This window comes from Wasmannia auropunctata, unplaced genomic scaffold (genome assembly GCF_000956235.1).
Source record: "Wasmannia auropunctata unplaced genomic scaffold, wasmannia.A_1.0 LD335898.1, whole genome shotgun sequence".
In the NCBI taxonomy this organism is placed as follows: domain Eukaryota; kingdom Metazoa; phylum Arthropoda; class Insecta; order Hymenoptera; family Formicidae; genus Wasmannia; species Wasmannia auropunctata.
The window spans coordinates 113,114-126,375 of NW_012026992.1; the positions used below are offsets into that span (position 1 = coordinate 113,114).

General features: G+C 40.7%; 1 protein-coding gene and 1 long non-coding RNA gene across 3 annotated transcripts in view; one reads left to right on the forward strand and one right to left on the reverse strand.

The window, feature by feature from the left end:
• The window catches only part of LOC105455547 (protein argonaute-3), a 9,695-nt gene extending 1,102 nt beyond the window's left edge, over positions 1-8,593 (forward strand). For both annotated transcript variants that reach the window (XM_011698946.1, XM_011698947.1), the window contains exons 2-12: positions 2,925-3,274; positions 3,361-3,531; positions 4,132-4,327; positions 4,636-4,949; positions 5,039-5,306; positions 5,450-5,800; positions 5,896-6,146; positions 6,359-6,509; positions 6,593-6,793; positions 6,867-7,058; positions 7,154-8,593. In XM_011698946.1, coding sequence (XP_011697248.1) covers positions 2,940-3,274; positions 3,361-3,531; positions 4,132-4,327; positions 4,636-4,949; positions 5,039-5,306; positions 5,450-5,800; positions 5,896-6,146; positions 6,359-6,509; positions 6,593-6,793; positions 6,867-7,058; positions 7,154-7,486 — 2,763 coding nt within the window. In that variant the 5' untranslated portion in view covers positions 2,925-2,939 and the 3' untranslated portion in view covers positions 7,487-8,593. The remainder of the gene's footprint in view (positions 1-2,924; positions 3,275-3,360; positions 3,532-4,131; positions 4,328-4,635; positions 4,950-5,038; positions 5,307-5,449; positions 5,801-5,895; positions 6,147-6,358; positions 6,510-6,592; positions 6,794-6,866; positions 7,059-7,153) is intronic.
• Positions 7,532-9,854, reverse strand: LOC105455546. The gene is made up of 2 exons (XR_975125.1): positions 9,753-9,854; positions 7,532-9,646 (listed from the first exon to the last, which is right to left on the reverse strand). It is a non-coding gene; the product is annotated as an uncharacterized LOC105455546 (long non-coding RNA).
• Positions 9,855-13,262: the final 3,408 nt, after the last annotated feature.

A 13,262-nucleotide genomic window follows, 5' to 3' on the forward strand; every position in this document is an offset into this window, starting at 1 on the left:
GCTTTACGGGATTTTATGTGAGAAGGCCTTTATCGACTCTAAAAAGTACATATTACAGCTACAATTACTCAAAAAGTAAGATCGTTTACTTTTTCAGTTACTTTTCTATTTTCAGAACAACATAAATAATATTGGTACCATTAAGGGGGAGCCTGGTTTAGCACGCTGAAAAATTAGATGATTTTTGGAATTTTTTTAAGAAACTATACAACCAATCCTTTTGAACTTTATAGAGTAATTTCTTATACTATTGAACTAACAAAAACATATTTATTATGCAAGTAATAATAACATTTATTCGGCGGTGATGGTGTTTGGCGGCGTGCAAGATAATTCGAAAACTATTTATCCGATTGACTTGGGCTTTTGCACACATCTGCACAAATGCTTCCCCAACAACTTGAATCACAGTTTCCAACCCAGGTTCCTCCTTTATTAGAGATAAAGATTGGTTCACGTTTACATATTATATTTAAATAGTAGGAAAAGTGATTCAACAGCCTATATTGTCAAATAAGTTTGCATAACATATATAAAGTAACTATTAAATTAATTACTATATTTACCAAAAAGATGTAATTAAGTTATAGTTATAGATGGAAAAAAGTAATGAAGTTAAGTTACAGTTATTGAAAAAAAAAACTCTAACAATTTATAAGTAATGAGTTACCCTGGTTTTTTTTTATAACCGAACTAGTATACACTCTCTGTACTTAAGAAATTAAATATGTAGAGATATGTTTAAAATTTGACGAATGCGAGAAGGAAAGTTCTAGGTGCAGTTTATCAGTAAAAAAATTTCCATCGAATTACGGCGATTTTAGACAACGGGATTCTTCACATTTGTGATCACATACGAAGGAGAAAATATTTGCTTAATAAACAGATATTGAAAAAGAACAGAATGTGTCGACTGCTATGAACGCATTTTTCGATTTGTTTCTGTTTTTTTTATTCTGCTTTTCTGCTTCTAGAATGAGTTTATTTTTATGTCATTAAATTATACCCATAGTCATTATTTTTATAATACGTTCTCTCTCAAAGAATGATGTTATGATAAAGAACATATTTGGCGCATTTTTTTTATATATTTTTGGTTAATTTAGTATAAAATTTTCGTTGTCAGTTATATGTGATCATAATTATATAGGGTATGGAAAAAAGATTGGGACCCTAAATAACTCGGAAAATATAAATTTTATAAAAAAATGTTTCAGACAAAAATTGTAGGGTTTAAAAATTGCATTTACTGATGTTATTATTTTGACCTTGGAGGTCGTTGCCAAGATCATAACAACACGTCACCAAGATTATAATCTTGGTGAAACATCTTTCTGAAACATTTTTCTATAAAACTTATATTTTCTGAGTTATTTAGGGGGTTCCAACTTTTTTTCCACATGTATGTGATCGTCGTTGCCGTTTCTGTAGAATTTATCTTGTACAGCTGTTATAGATTAACTAGTGTTTTTATGGCTCTTGCGCATAAAAACTTATGGTCCTCGTTGGACAATCGATTCGGATGGAAGCATTACATTTGCCATATGATACGTAAAGATCTTGATATAGAGAAATGTCATAATACTTTAATTACTTATAATATTCCGGTGTCACGTAATTAGGTAAATAAAATAAGGCTTCAACAGTCAAACCGAAATATTCAATAATAAAAAAATATTAAGATGTTTACTAGAAACATTTCTAAATGCCTCATCCTGATTTTCAGATGTTTGCAAATAAATCAATTTACCGATACATTGAAATTTTTGACAATTGAAATGCAGTGTCTCGTAAGAATAATCAGTGGATGGCATATAATCATGACTTAGGTAGATAGTACATAATCGCAACGATAAATTCTTAATGTTAGAAGTGTACATTCGCGATGCTACCACGTCGAAAGACAGGGAACATTTACATTTTTCTGATTAGACTTTAAAAATATCTTTATTTAAAAAACATGTGATTGCAAGGTAAAAAAATAAACTCAAAAATTAAAATGCTGGCCTATTTGGCGCGTTAGGGGAATAGTTATTTAAAATTTACGCGGTCTGAGAACGTGTTAGATAGTTCTTATTGCGAGAAATGTTATCACATGCCTCAAAAACGGTGATCAAAAACGCTCGAAATGAACAGTGTAACGATCCCGAAGCGAGTGCTTTCCGATGACCATGGAAAGCACTTCCCACTAATCGTCAATCCGTTTCCTATTATCACTTCTCGATAACGTGACCGTCGCGATGGTCCCTTTTGTTTACGCACGGAATTGAATTCTAAGAGCCCTTTGTGTATTCATCGCGGCGCCGATTCGACCTTCAAGACGCATGCATATGTATATGCGACATGTGATAGCAATTGTCGATCCCTGTCTATTTTGTTTTGTCGTGCACGACTTTCAGAGCTCTACGCATCAGAAGGGTACGTTTGAAGTTTTAAAATCTCAAGATGAAAGATTGCGACATATACATACGCGCGCGCAGCACACGGTACATTGCACACGGATTGCTGATATTCTACTTATGCAAATTATCTTTATAATAGTTTTTTATTTATTTATTTTTTTTATTTTTTTAAGTAAGACTTGACAAACTCATTAAATACACGCACAGAATTTGGATCGTCCTAGAATATCGAATCAATTGCGCTCAACAACGAATCTAAAAACATTAAAACAAAGAAATTAATAAGTGATTTTTTTTATTATGCAAACTATTCGATTGTCTATCTTGTTCTTCGATACGTTCGTTTTACTGTATTTAAAGTGGCGCAAAATTTTATTGTTTTTATTTTCTAATAGACTTCCGAATTTTTAAAATTTTAAAATAAATCGCAAAAAAATTTAATAGGTGCAGAAGTAATCGAATTTCTAAATATTTGTAATATTGACATACATTATTATTTTAAATCTGTTCAATAAATTGCAGAACATCCTCTCCAAAATGGATCCTAATAAGAAATCTAACGGGAAAGGACGCGGTTCTCTCCTGTTGGAGATGATGAAGAAAGCACAAACGGAACGTTCCCAAGGGATGTCCCATTCTCTAGAAACACCTAGCGTTTCATCTGATCAAACATCAAGATCATCTGAGGGACTGAGGGATTTAACTCAAAGCACATCTGGTGGCTCAAGCGCTGGTGGAGGTCGCGGACGCGCGCAATTAGTTTCTTTACTAAAATCAATGAGTAGCAGTGACTCGGATTCCAGAGATTCCTCAGCAGCTGGAGCCGTAGGTCACGGTCGAGGTTCTCTCCCAAGTTTGATAAAGAGACTTGGGTGAGTGGAGCAAGCTTTTGGAATCTCTGAATTACAGTCTATGAATGCACATTTACAAATGCGAATGAATTTTTGCTCAATTCCAGCCAACCGAGTACATCTGCGAGAGAAGAAAGTGTTGAAAAGGACATTTCTGCGGGAGTTTTAGGAAAATTAGCTGACATTTCTGTATATGATAATCCACCGCCCACCTCCGAAGAACTGCAGTCTTCTGAAGATATTGCGCCGATATGTCGACAAGGCAAAAGTGGAGAAAGGTAATTTATTAATTTATCGTTTATAATATTGAGAGTACATATACATTCTCGACTACAAGAGAAGAGCAACTCAAAAATTCAGAAAATTATAAAACTCACAATATATTTATAGATGTAATAAGCTATTGTTTTGCTGCCCATTAATTCATCTTGAATGAGTACAAAAATCACTGAAACCGTTTTCATTTTTGTTATTCACTAACAAAAGAAATAGAACAAAATTCTGTAGAGAAAACTTTTAATGAAATTTATTGAAGAGAAAACTTGTCAATAGTTAAAATTATAATTACAAGACTTGATACATCTGCCACGTTGTATCATGTGCGATAATTATTTTATCACACGTTATTTATGGTAGGAATTAATTTCTGAGTTAGGGATCTTCTCTTGTTAAATATTTTTTGGTAGATTTGAATCATAGACAAGTGATACAATATATAAGTAAATTTCAAAAATATATGGTGAGGTTTCTGTTTAGATTTATTTTTAATAGCGTAAAAGTGAAACCACATCACTATCGTGTATACTATCGAGAAAGAAGAAATATTTTTTTATAATTCAATAGCAACAACAATTAATAAAAATTGTTTTTTATTGTAGGGTAGAAGCGTTCTCCAATTACATAGATCTGACAATAGAATCTGGAAGAGGTCTATATCAATATGAAGTTAAATTTTCGCCAGATATAGATTCAAGAGGTTTACGTAACAAATTACTTAATCAACATTCGGCTATTATAGGAACAAGAACATTTGATGGGATGATGCTTTATTTGCCAATAAAATTGCCACAAGATGTAAGTTTAAACTCTATTTGATAGACGTATTATTAATAAAATGTGTGTACAGAGTGTTGCACATACATATTAGACAGTGTGACGGGTTGCGCGGCAGACTTTGCTCCTTTGCAGGGGCAGAAGCCGGCTCAGTAATACTAAAAATTTTAAAAGTACTAAAAACTAAAGTAAATACTCATTACTTACTAAGCTACGCCTGCCCCTGCAAGTCTGCTGCACAACTTGTTATACTGCCTAATATGTATATGCAACACCCTGTACATTGTAATATTGTATCATGTGTAAATGTGTCATTGTTAAATTTTCAGATTTCTCACTTTCAATCGGAACATCCAATGGATGGTACACAAATAACTCTTACGATCATTTTCAAAAAAAAACAATCGATGGGTGAAAATGTTCAATTTTTCAATATTTTGTTCAAACGTGTTCTGCGCGCGCTTGGTTTAGTTCCCATTGGTCGACAAAATTTTAATCCAAAATGCGCGCACCCCTTTCCTCAGTATAAATTGGAAATGTGGCCTGGTTACGTAACTGCTATAAATGAATACGAGGGTGGTTTAAAATTGTGTTTGGATGCTAAACATCGTGCGATGCGGACGGAAACTATACGAGATTTAATGTAAGACTTCTTTTCAACATTTGAAATATCACGAAATCACAATTGAAGAAGATTTACAATGAGCCAAATTTATTTCGTCTAATTTGCAGAAGAGAGATTTATCACAAATCCCGAGGCAATTACAAAGAGGCGGTAGTAAACGAAATCGTCGGTACAAGTGTATTAACGCGATATAATAATCAGACATATCGCATAGATGACATCGATTGGGATAAAACACCAAAATATATGTTCTCTAGAGGCGGCCAACCAACATCTTTGGTCGATTATTACAAGTCACATTGGAATATTGAGATTAGTGATCTGCAGCAACCGCTTTTAGTGCATCGTGCTACAGTTAGAACACCATCTGGCGAGGTTTGTGGTTTTATATGATATTCATGCCAACAGTATTACATCAATAGTAATATCATATGATATTACTACTGATACAATACTGTTGATTATGTTACTTAAAATTCGTTATTACTACAAAAAAAAACATTTGAATTTTACAATAGAAGGAGGAAAGAGTAATTCTTTTGGTGCCAGAATTGAGCTATGCTGCAGGTCTCACTGACAGTATACGCAATAATCATACTATGATGAGAGATTTGAGTGAAGTTACGAAAATGTCGCCTGAACAACGTCGAGAGACAATCAGGCGATTTATAGAGGAAGTGGAGAAAACTAAAGTCACTCGGGAATTACTATCCGCATGGGGTTTGCGTTTGAACAAGGATCTAGTTCGATTTACCGCAAGACGTCTCGAACCTGAACAGATAAAGTTTGGGAACAACAGAACATATCTTTCGAGAGATAGACCTGCAGATTGGAGCGGTGCTGCAGTAAGAAATCCTGTGTTACGCACTGTAAGTATATCGAATAACAATTACTTGGGAATTGAAAAAATGAATGATTTTGTATAACAACACTTGTTATCTCACTTGCTTCCTTTGCATTTCAGCCTCATTTGAACAGGTGGTATATTTTTCACTCTCCGAATGACCAACGTTATGTAAACGATTTTGTAAAGTGTTTGGCAAACGTTGCAAATGCGATCCATATGCAAATTCAAAAACCAGAACAGATATGTTTAAAGGATGACAGAACCGAGACTTATCTGCGAGAAATTCAAAAAGCTATCAACAATGAGCCCGAATTAGTAGTTGTTGTATTTCCGACCAATCGCACTGATCGTTATTCTGCAGTAAAAAAGTAAGACAATTTTTTTGCGATTTAATGATCTTATTATTTAATTTCTTTCACTCTAAGAATATACTGTATAACAGTATATTGTACAAGTATATAGATATAGTAAAAATCAATTGTCTTGATATATGAACGACATATATTTTGGAAATTCATATAATGATCATTGAAAATAAAATGTGAAAAAGTATGTCTTATTGTCTTTGTTACATTTTCAGACTGTGCTGTGTACAGAAAGCTATACCATCACAAGTCATCATTGGGAAAACAATTTCTAAGGCTAATAAGTTGAAGAGTGTCACAGAAAAAATAGCACTTCAAATGAATTGCAAACTAGGAGGAGCATTGTGGACTGTCGCGATGCCATTAGTACATAGAAAATTTATATTTCATCATATACTTTTATTTATGTATTTGTCATTCTCATTCCATAAATTCTGTTTATTTCACAGCAAAACAGCATGATATGTGGAATAGACGTTTATCACGCCGGTGTAGGAGGAGGCTCAAAAAAGAGCGTTGCAGGATTTATTGCCAGTTTAGATAATCAATTGACCAAATGGCACAGTAGAATTTGTATGCAGGCCTCAAAGCAAGAGTTGGTTGACATGCTGCAAGTGTGCCTTACTTCAGCAATTAATGCATATCACAAGGTAATTAATGCGTCTTCCAAATGTTTGAACTTTCATTGATTTCATGAAAGTGACAATAATATTATGTTGTCAGCATAATGGATGTAATCCAGAGCGCATAATTATATATCGCGATGGAGTCGGCGACGGAGATTTGGATTATGTCGAAAAATATGAGGTGAAGCAACTTTTGTCGACGTTCGGTCGCATTGCGCCAAATTATAAGCCGAAACTAAGTGTGATCATCGTTCAGAAACGTATCAATACGCGGGTATTCGTCAGAGGAGTGAGTATCGCGTTAGAATTTATATGATACAATCGTGAAATACGTTGGGTTAACAATAGGTTTTTTTTAAATTGACAATGACATTTTTTGATTAGCCGAAGGATAGTTTGATCAATCCTGACCCAGGAACCGTTGTTGATTCTTGCGTAACCAGGCGAAATTATTACGACTTCTTCCTCGTGCCGCAAAATGTACGACAGGGCACAGTAACTCCGACTCACTACATCGTTATTCACGATTCGTCCAACATGGAAACGGACCACATGCAACGACTCACGTATAAACTTTGTCACTTGTACTACAATTGGCCCGGTACGATCCGTGTACCAGCTCCTTGTCAATACGCACACAAACTTGTGTACCTGGTTGGACAAAATCTCATGGCTGAGCCACACCAAGCCCTTTCAAACATTTTATTCTATTTGTAACTTCTTCATCATTCGTTATTACTTTGTCTTTCTCTTTTTTTATTCTTTTTTTTTCTTCGTGCAAATGACATGCAAATATCGTTAAGAAAACGTTGAAAGAACTAAATATGACCAAGTATAATTGATATGATTTGATTGTATTTTTGCAGAATTCGATCGCCAAATTATCGATCATGAATGACATTCGTATGAAAGTATGTATCGTAGTTAAAATAGCCAAAGATTATGTAGAGAAAGATAAGAGATTACTACCAAGTATACTGTGATATACAAAGCACTTGGAATGCGTCTCTTATATACGTACTTTTTTTATGTTATACAGTTGACGCTTGCATTTGTATTAACCTGGAAAGTAATGGTTACTGTAGCACTCGGGAAAATACCAATGCAAGTTTGTTATTTTTAAACAGAATCTTGTTAACTGTACATACAACTCAGGTCTTTTTTTTTGTTGCCAATGCTTTAACAACTGTGCTTTAAATACTTGAAAATATTTAGATTTTTTTGTATTACTTATAACAATATAATTTACGTAGCGTTAAGAAGAGAATTAAAAGACTTCTCGCTTTTCTTATTTTCGTAGTCTAATCAAAATTATTATTAACCGATAATATTGCAAAATGAAAATTGTGCAAAAGGATAGCCTATACCTACAAAAAATATATTTTCCGTTATTTCTTTTATTTTCAGGCAATAAAACGTATATGATTTTATAACAAACTAATTTTATTTTATAATCAAAATAAATGTCATGTTTTAATTAATTTCCAAGCTTTATGTTTGCACAGTTGAATATATTTCATTGTAAGAGAAACCTAACAGCTGTTATGTATTTTTTATACAGAGATCTTGTATTGTTTATTGCAAAAAATGTGATATTTTTGATATGGTGAAAATGGCTTTTAGTGTCATTCATTTTCATATTTTATTTCGTCACATGCAATATTATAATTATTTCATTTTCTTGAAGATGGTTGTTTGCGCACATTAGGCTATTACAAATAATTTTAATGATTATCTATCAACTAGGTAATAGGGTATAATTATATTCTGAATGTATATTTCTTAGAAAAATAATGTAGAATAATCTAACATTTTTCTACGAAATTGTCTACAATCTACTGTGTTATGTGATATTAATATGTAAAGAAAAGAAACAACTGTCCATATTTTCGAAATAATTAATCTGTACACTATTCCTGTATCAGTCTGTTTAACAGCTTTTGTACATTTCCCTTTACATATTTGCTTTTTGCATGCAATTTTTTCACTATCATTCTTGACTTCTCATTTTATCATGTGCATCTGCTGCCAGTCTAAACAAAAATTTCTTGTATAAGAATTTAAGCTTCAAACAATATGGAAATTAGGCAAATTATTTTGTGTTGTAATATTTATTCATAAGCTGTATTCTGGATTAAATTGTTTCATTGAAAAATACAAATTGAATGAATGATAGAATTTGTCATAGGTATTGGCATATGATCATCAAAGTATCGAAAAAATTTTTAATTTATTTTACTATTAAAATAGACACAAAATTCAGCTAAAAAAAGTAAACACGATATATATGACATGTTCGTATATTATTTAATTTGTCATATATACAGTCTTTGTTATAAGTAGAAAGCACAATTTATTTCATTTTTTTGAAAAGGGTGGTAATATAAGCCAAAGAATTAACAAAATGTTAAAATTAGAAATATTTCTGATAAAACTTTAAATATATTTTTTATTTATGGAACGAATCAATTTATAGATTTTACAAAAATTATTACGTTTTACATTTATTACATACAAATCTATACATGTATATTCACATAAAATCTAAGTTCGTAATTATTCCCACAAATTTCTAAAAGTTTGGCAAATGTTCCAAAAAAAATTAAGATAAAATAAAACCAAATAAAATTTCCCATTCCACCGAAGAATTTCATCACTTCAAGATTTCTTGCATCGCATCGCTTGTTTTGAAGAATTCATAATAATAATCCAAGTGTGCGAGATTGGCTCTCGTACATTATTCATTGATCAATGATTTGCACCCGCACATTGAAGTCGATCAAAAGTATAACTGGATTCTCTTTCCCGAGATAGAAGCGACTGGAGGGAAACGAATCTCAGCAAAGTTAAATTTACGGCAGTTTACGAAATTTTTATCTGAAAGTAAAATTTTCACACGTCAACATTTTCAAAGATACATGCAATTTAGTGTATAAAAATACACGTAACGTATTCACTCATATATTATAAATATGCGATTTACAAACTCATCCACGAAGCGCTCATTTTATCTTGGGAAAGATTGAAAAAAAAAATAGCTGAAATCCCATATGTAAAATATCAAGTTGCGCCTGCCCGACGATACGTGACGAGTGCATTTCGGCGTTGCGTCCCTCGCGTCTCCGACACTCCGAGAGAGAGAGAGAGAGAGAGAGAACCGTGGGCGCGCAACTGCGCTAATCATCTCGCCCCGCGTGATTAGCGCACCCGCCGCGCGACCCAGGGTTGTCACGAGGCGCCGTAATTATTCGCGCGCGCGCGAAGTTTGTCGTCGGCGGCGTTCAACTCGACCGGATTCTCGCTCCGGCCGACTCTGATCGACATGCCGTGACGCTCCACTGTCCCGACGGGACGTGGATCGCCGTCGGCGGAGGAGTCTCGCGCGCTTTCGCTCTCGGCGCCGTCGCGCGCGCGTTAATTCCTGGAGATCGGTTCCCCGGCAAGGTTCTTCCGCATTGCGGCGACGTCCGTCCGTCCGTTGACACGATAGTTACGCCACTGCGCCGCACCGACGTCGCCGCCGTCGCCGTCGCCGCCGTCGCGCTCGTGTGGTACGTAATAAACACGACGCACTGCACGTGCACACACATGCGCGACGGGCGGGCGAGCGGGCGCGCGCGCGCTCCGGCTCGTATTTACAATCGCGTATCGCGTATATCGGAGTCGCCGCCATTCGCGCGAGCGCGCGCGCTCAGCGCCTGCGTACATCTTGTTTACAACTGCGGAGCTCGGCGTACACATGACCTTTACAAGATAGACACGATCGTCTGTTCGGTTGGCTAGGCGTGAACCCGCGCGCGGCCCGCGCGCGAGAAGGACAGAGAAAGAGAGCCGAGAAACGGAGAGATAGGGATAGAGAGAGAGAGAGAGAGAGAAAGAGAGAAAGAGAGGTGTCGCGCGCGAGTGTGTTGCGTGTCGTGGCGAGAGTCCCATCGCCTTTTGCTGGAACATCCGGTGGCCACGTACCCGGCGATCGCGGGGACACGAATTTCACGCGCGTCGAAACGAGCCGTGTGTCGCGTTACTTGTGCTATTACGTTTACGTCGCGCGACGATCGTCGAGGGATCGCCGACGATCGACAGGTTTTTCGAACGACAGCGACGGGCGACGTCGCTCGGTCCCGACGGCTCGCTCGCTCGCGCGCGCGCGCGCGTGTGTGTGTGTGTTGTTTGTCGCGCGCGTCCGGAGTACTCTGGTAAGTACTACGGCAGCGAGGGGTTTACCGCGCGCGCGCGCGCGCGGTCAGAGCGCACGCCTAACGACGAAGGTGGTCGAGGAAGGTCCACTCCGGGAAGGACGACCCCCCTGGGAAGGAAGCCCGAAATTTCGTCGTCTCCGTCGGATCGAGTCGACCCGACGGCGGGGGCGGAGAGAGAGAGAGACGGACGTTGATATCCCCGCGTGTATTTTCGAGCGCGGTGCGATAGTGCGTCGTTAATCGGGTGTCCCGGGTGTTCCCTCTCCTACGTGGCGGAGAAGGAGGAGGAGCGGAAGAGGAGCACGAGGAGCAGCTGCGGAGTAGAAGCGCGAAGCGAAGAAGTCAGTCGCGACGGTGCGGGAGAGGAAGAAAAAGGAAAAGGGAGGGGAGAGGAAAAGGAACCGCGCGGCGCGTTTCCCCCGCATCGACCTGGAATGCCACCGCCGCCGCCGCCGCCGCTGCCGCTGCCGCTGCCACGGTTGTTTTGATGTCGGCCGCCGCTATTGCGCATGAAAAAAAATCGCGTTGCCCTTGGCAGTAGCCTATTTATCGAGAGGAGCGCGCGACCGTGTCGTCGCCGCGGGGCCGCGCCGATAAGGGACGAATTTCGGCCAGCCGCCCACCTGCGAGGAGAGCACCCACCGCCAACCGTCTCCGCTTGCTGCCGTCCGTCCGTCCGGTCTATACGTACATACATACATACGTACGTCGGTCGGTCGCGTTTCCTCGCCGCCGCGCCGTAACACGTTTTCCACGAAAGAGTCTCGGGGACGGGACGCGCGCGCGCGCGCTCGCTCGCTTGCTCGCAAGCAGCGGAAAAAGGAGAGAGAAAGAGAGAAGTCGTCTTGCTGTTTGTGCGTGTGTGTGTGTCGTGAGTGGTCCCCTTCCTGCCCTCGTTGCCGCCACGTCTCTCCCTTGCGCCCTTCTCCCTCGCCCGCCTCCCTACCCGTCGCGTCGCGTCGTGAATCGTGTGCGTGCCGCGCGCGCTAATACCCGCGCGTATCGCGCGCTCTCCGTCTGTCTGTCTGGCTGGCTGACTGTCCGCGATCCCTCTCCCCCCCCCCGCCCCCTCGCCCGTCTCTGTCTCTGTTCCTCTGCGCGTGCGTGTGTGAGTGTCGCGGAGTGTTTATTCGTTTGAGAACTTGCGCGCATGAGAACACGGGGCGCGCGCGCACACCCGTGTGTATACACGTCACCGTCGTGGACCACGCAGTAAATTGTGTTATTCGGAGAGACAAACAGGTGCAGGAGGTGGTGGCCCCGTGTATACGCGCGCTCGGCAACGCTCGGCACAAACGGCCGCACCTCGTGGCGCGTTTGTGCGCTGACGGCTCCGCTCGTGTCGCCACGGGCCGAACGGGACTCCTCTCGCCGTCAAAACCGTACGCGGACCCTGATCGCGGACCGCGCGCGCGAATTGTTCGCGCGAGGAATGCGCGAGCGGCGGTGGCACGTCTGATCCGAGCACGTCGTCCGACGGATCGCGAGTGCGCGCGCGGGGGACGGCGGCTCCTCTCGGCGCGCCCGAGACGCGGCCCCGAGATCGGTGGCGGGCGAAATTAGACGAAACCGCGTGACAGGTGGATCGAGGCGTGCCGAGACGTAGAGAGAGAGAGAGAGAGTGAGAGAGTGCGAGAGCGAGAAAGGGAAGGAAGACGGGGTGGACGGCGGTGAAGGAGGGAGCGAAGCGAGAGTGTGAGAGAGTGCCGTCGCAACATCTCGGAGTCATCGGGCGCGTTCGGCGTGATCGCCCCCTAACTTGGGTTTTTCGACGACGACGTGGAGGTGGAGCGAGGCGGGAGTGAAGAAGAGGAGGGAGGGTGTTTGTGAGATTGTGACCGTTGTGTCGCCGTAGCCATCGTCGTCATCCGTCTCGTGGCGGCTCCCATGGCTCGCCATTGTTATTGTTGTCGTGCCTCCTAACCTACGAGAAGGTAGACGTCCGCGATCGCCACCGCGGAGAGGAAGAGAGAGTGAGAGAGAGAAAGAGGTGGCGCAGCGGGACGCGACGCGACGCTAGGCGACGCGACGCGACGCAGCACGCCCTCGGACCTCGGCGCGGACCGCGAGAACGCCGCTCGCAGCGACGAGCGCGCACATGCACACCCGGCTGCGGTGCTGTTGCTCGCGCGCATCGCCGTTGTATATTTACGTCCCCGAAACGTGCTCCCGCGCGCGTCCGCGGAGGGCCGCTCCCGGTATACCGTTTCCGTCGGCGTGACTGTCAATGTGCGACGGAATCTGAGTGCGCGATAAGAGAGCGACGACGACGACGACGACGGCGAAGAGGACGG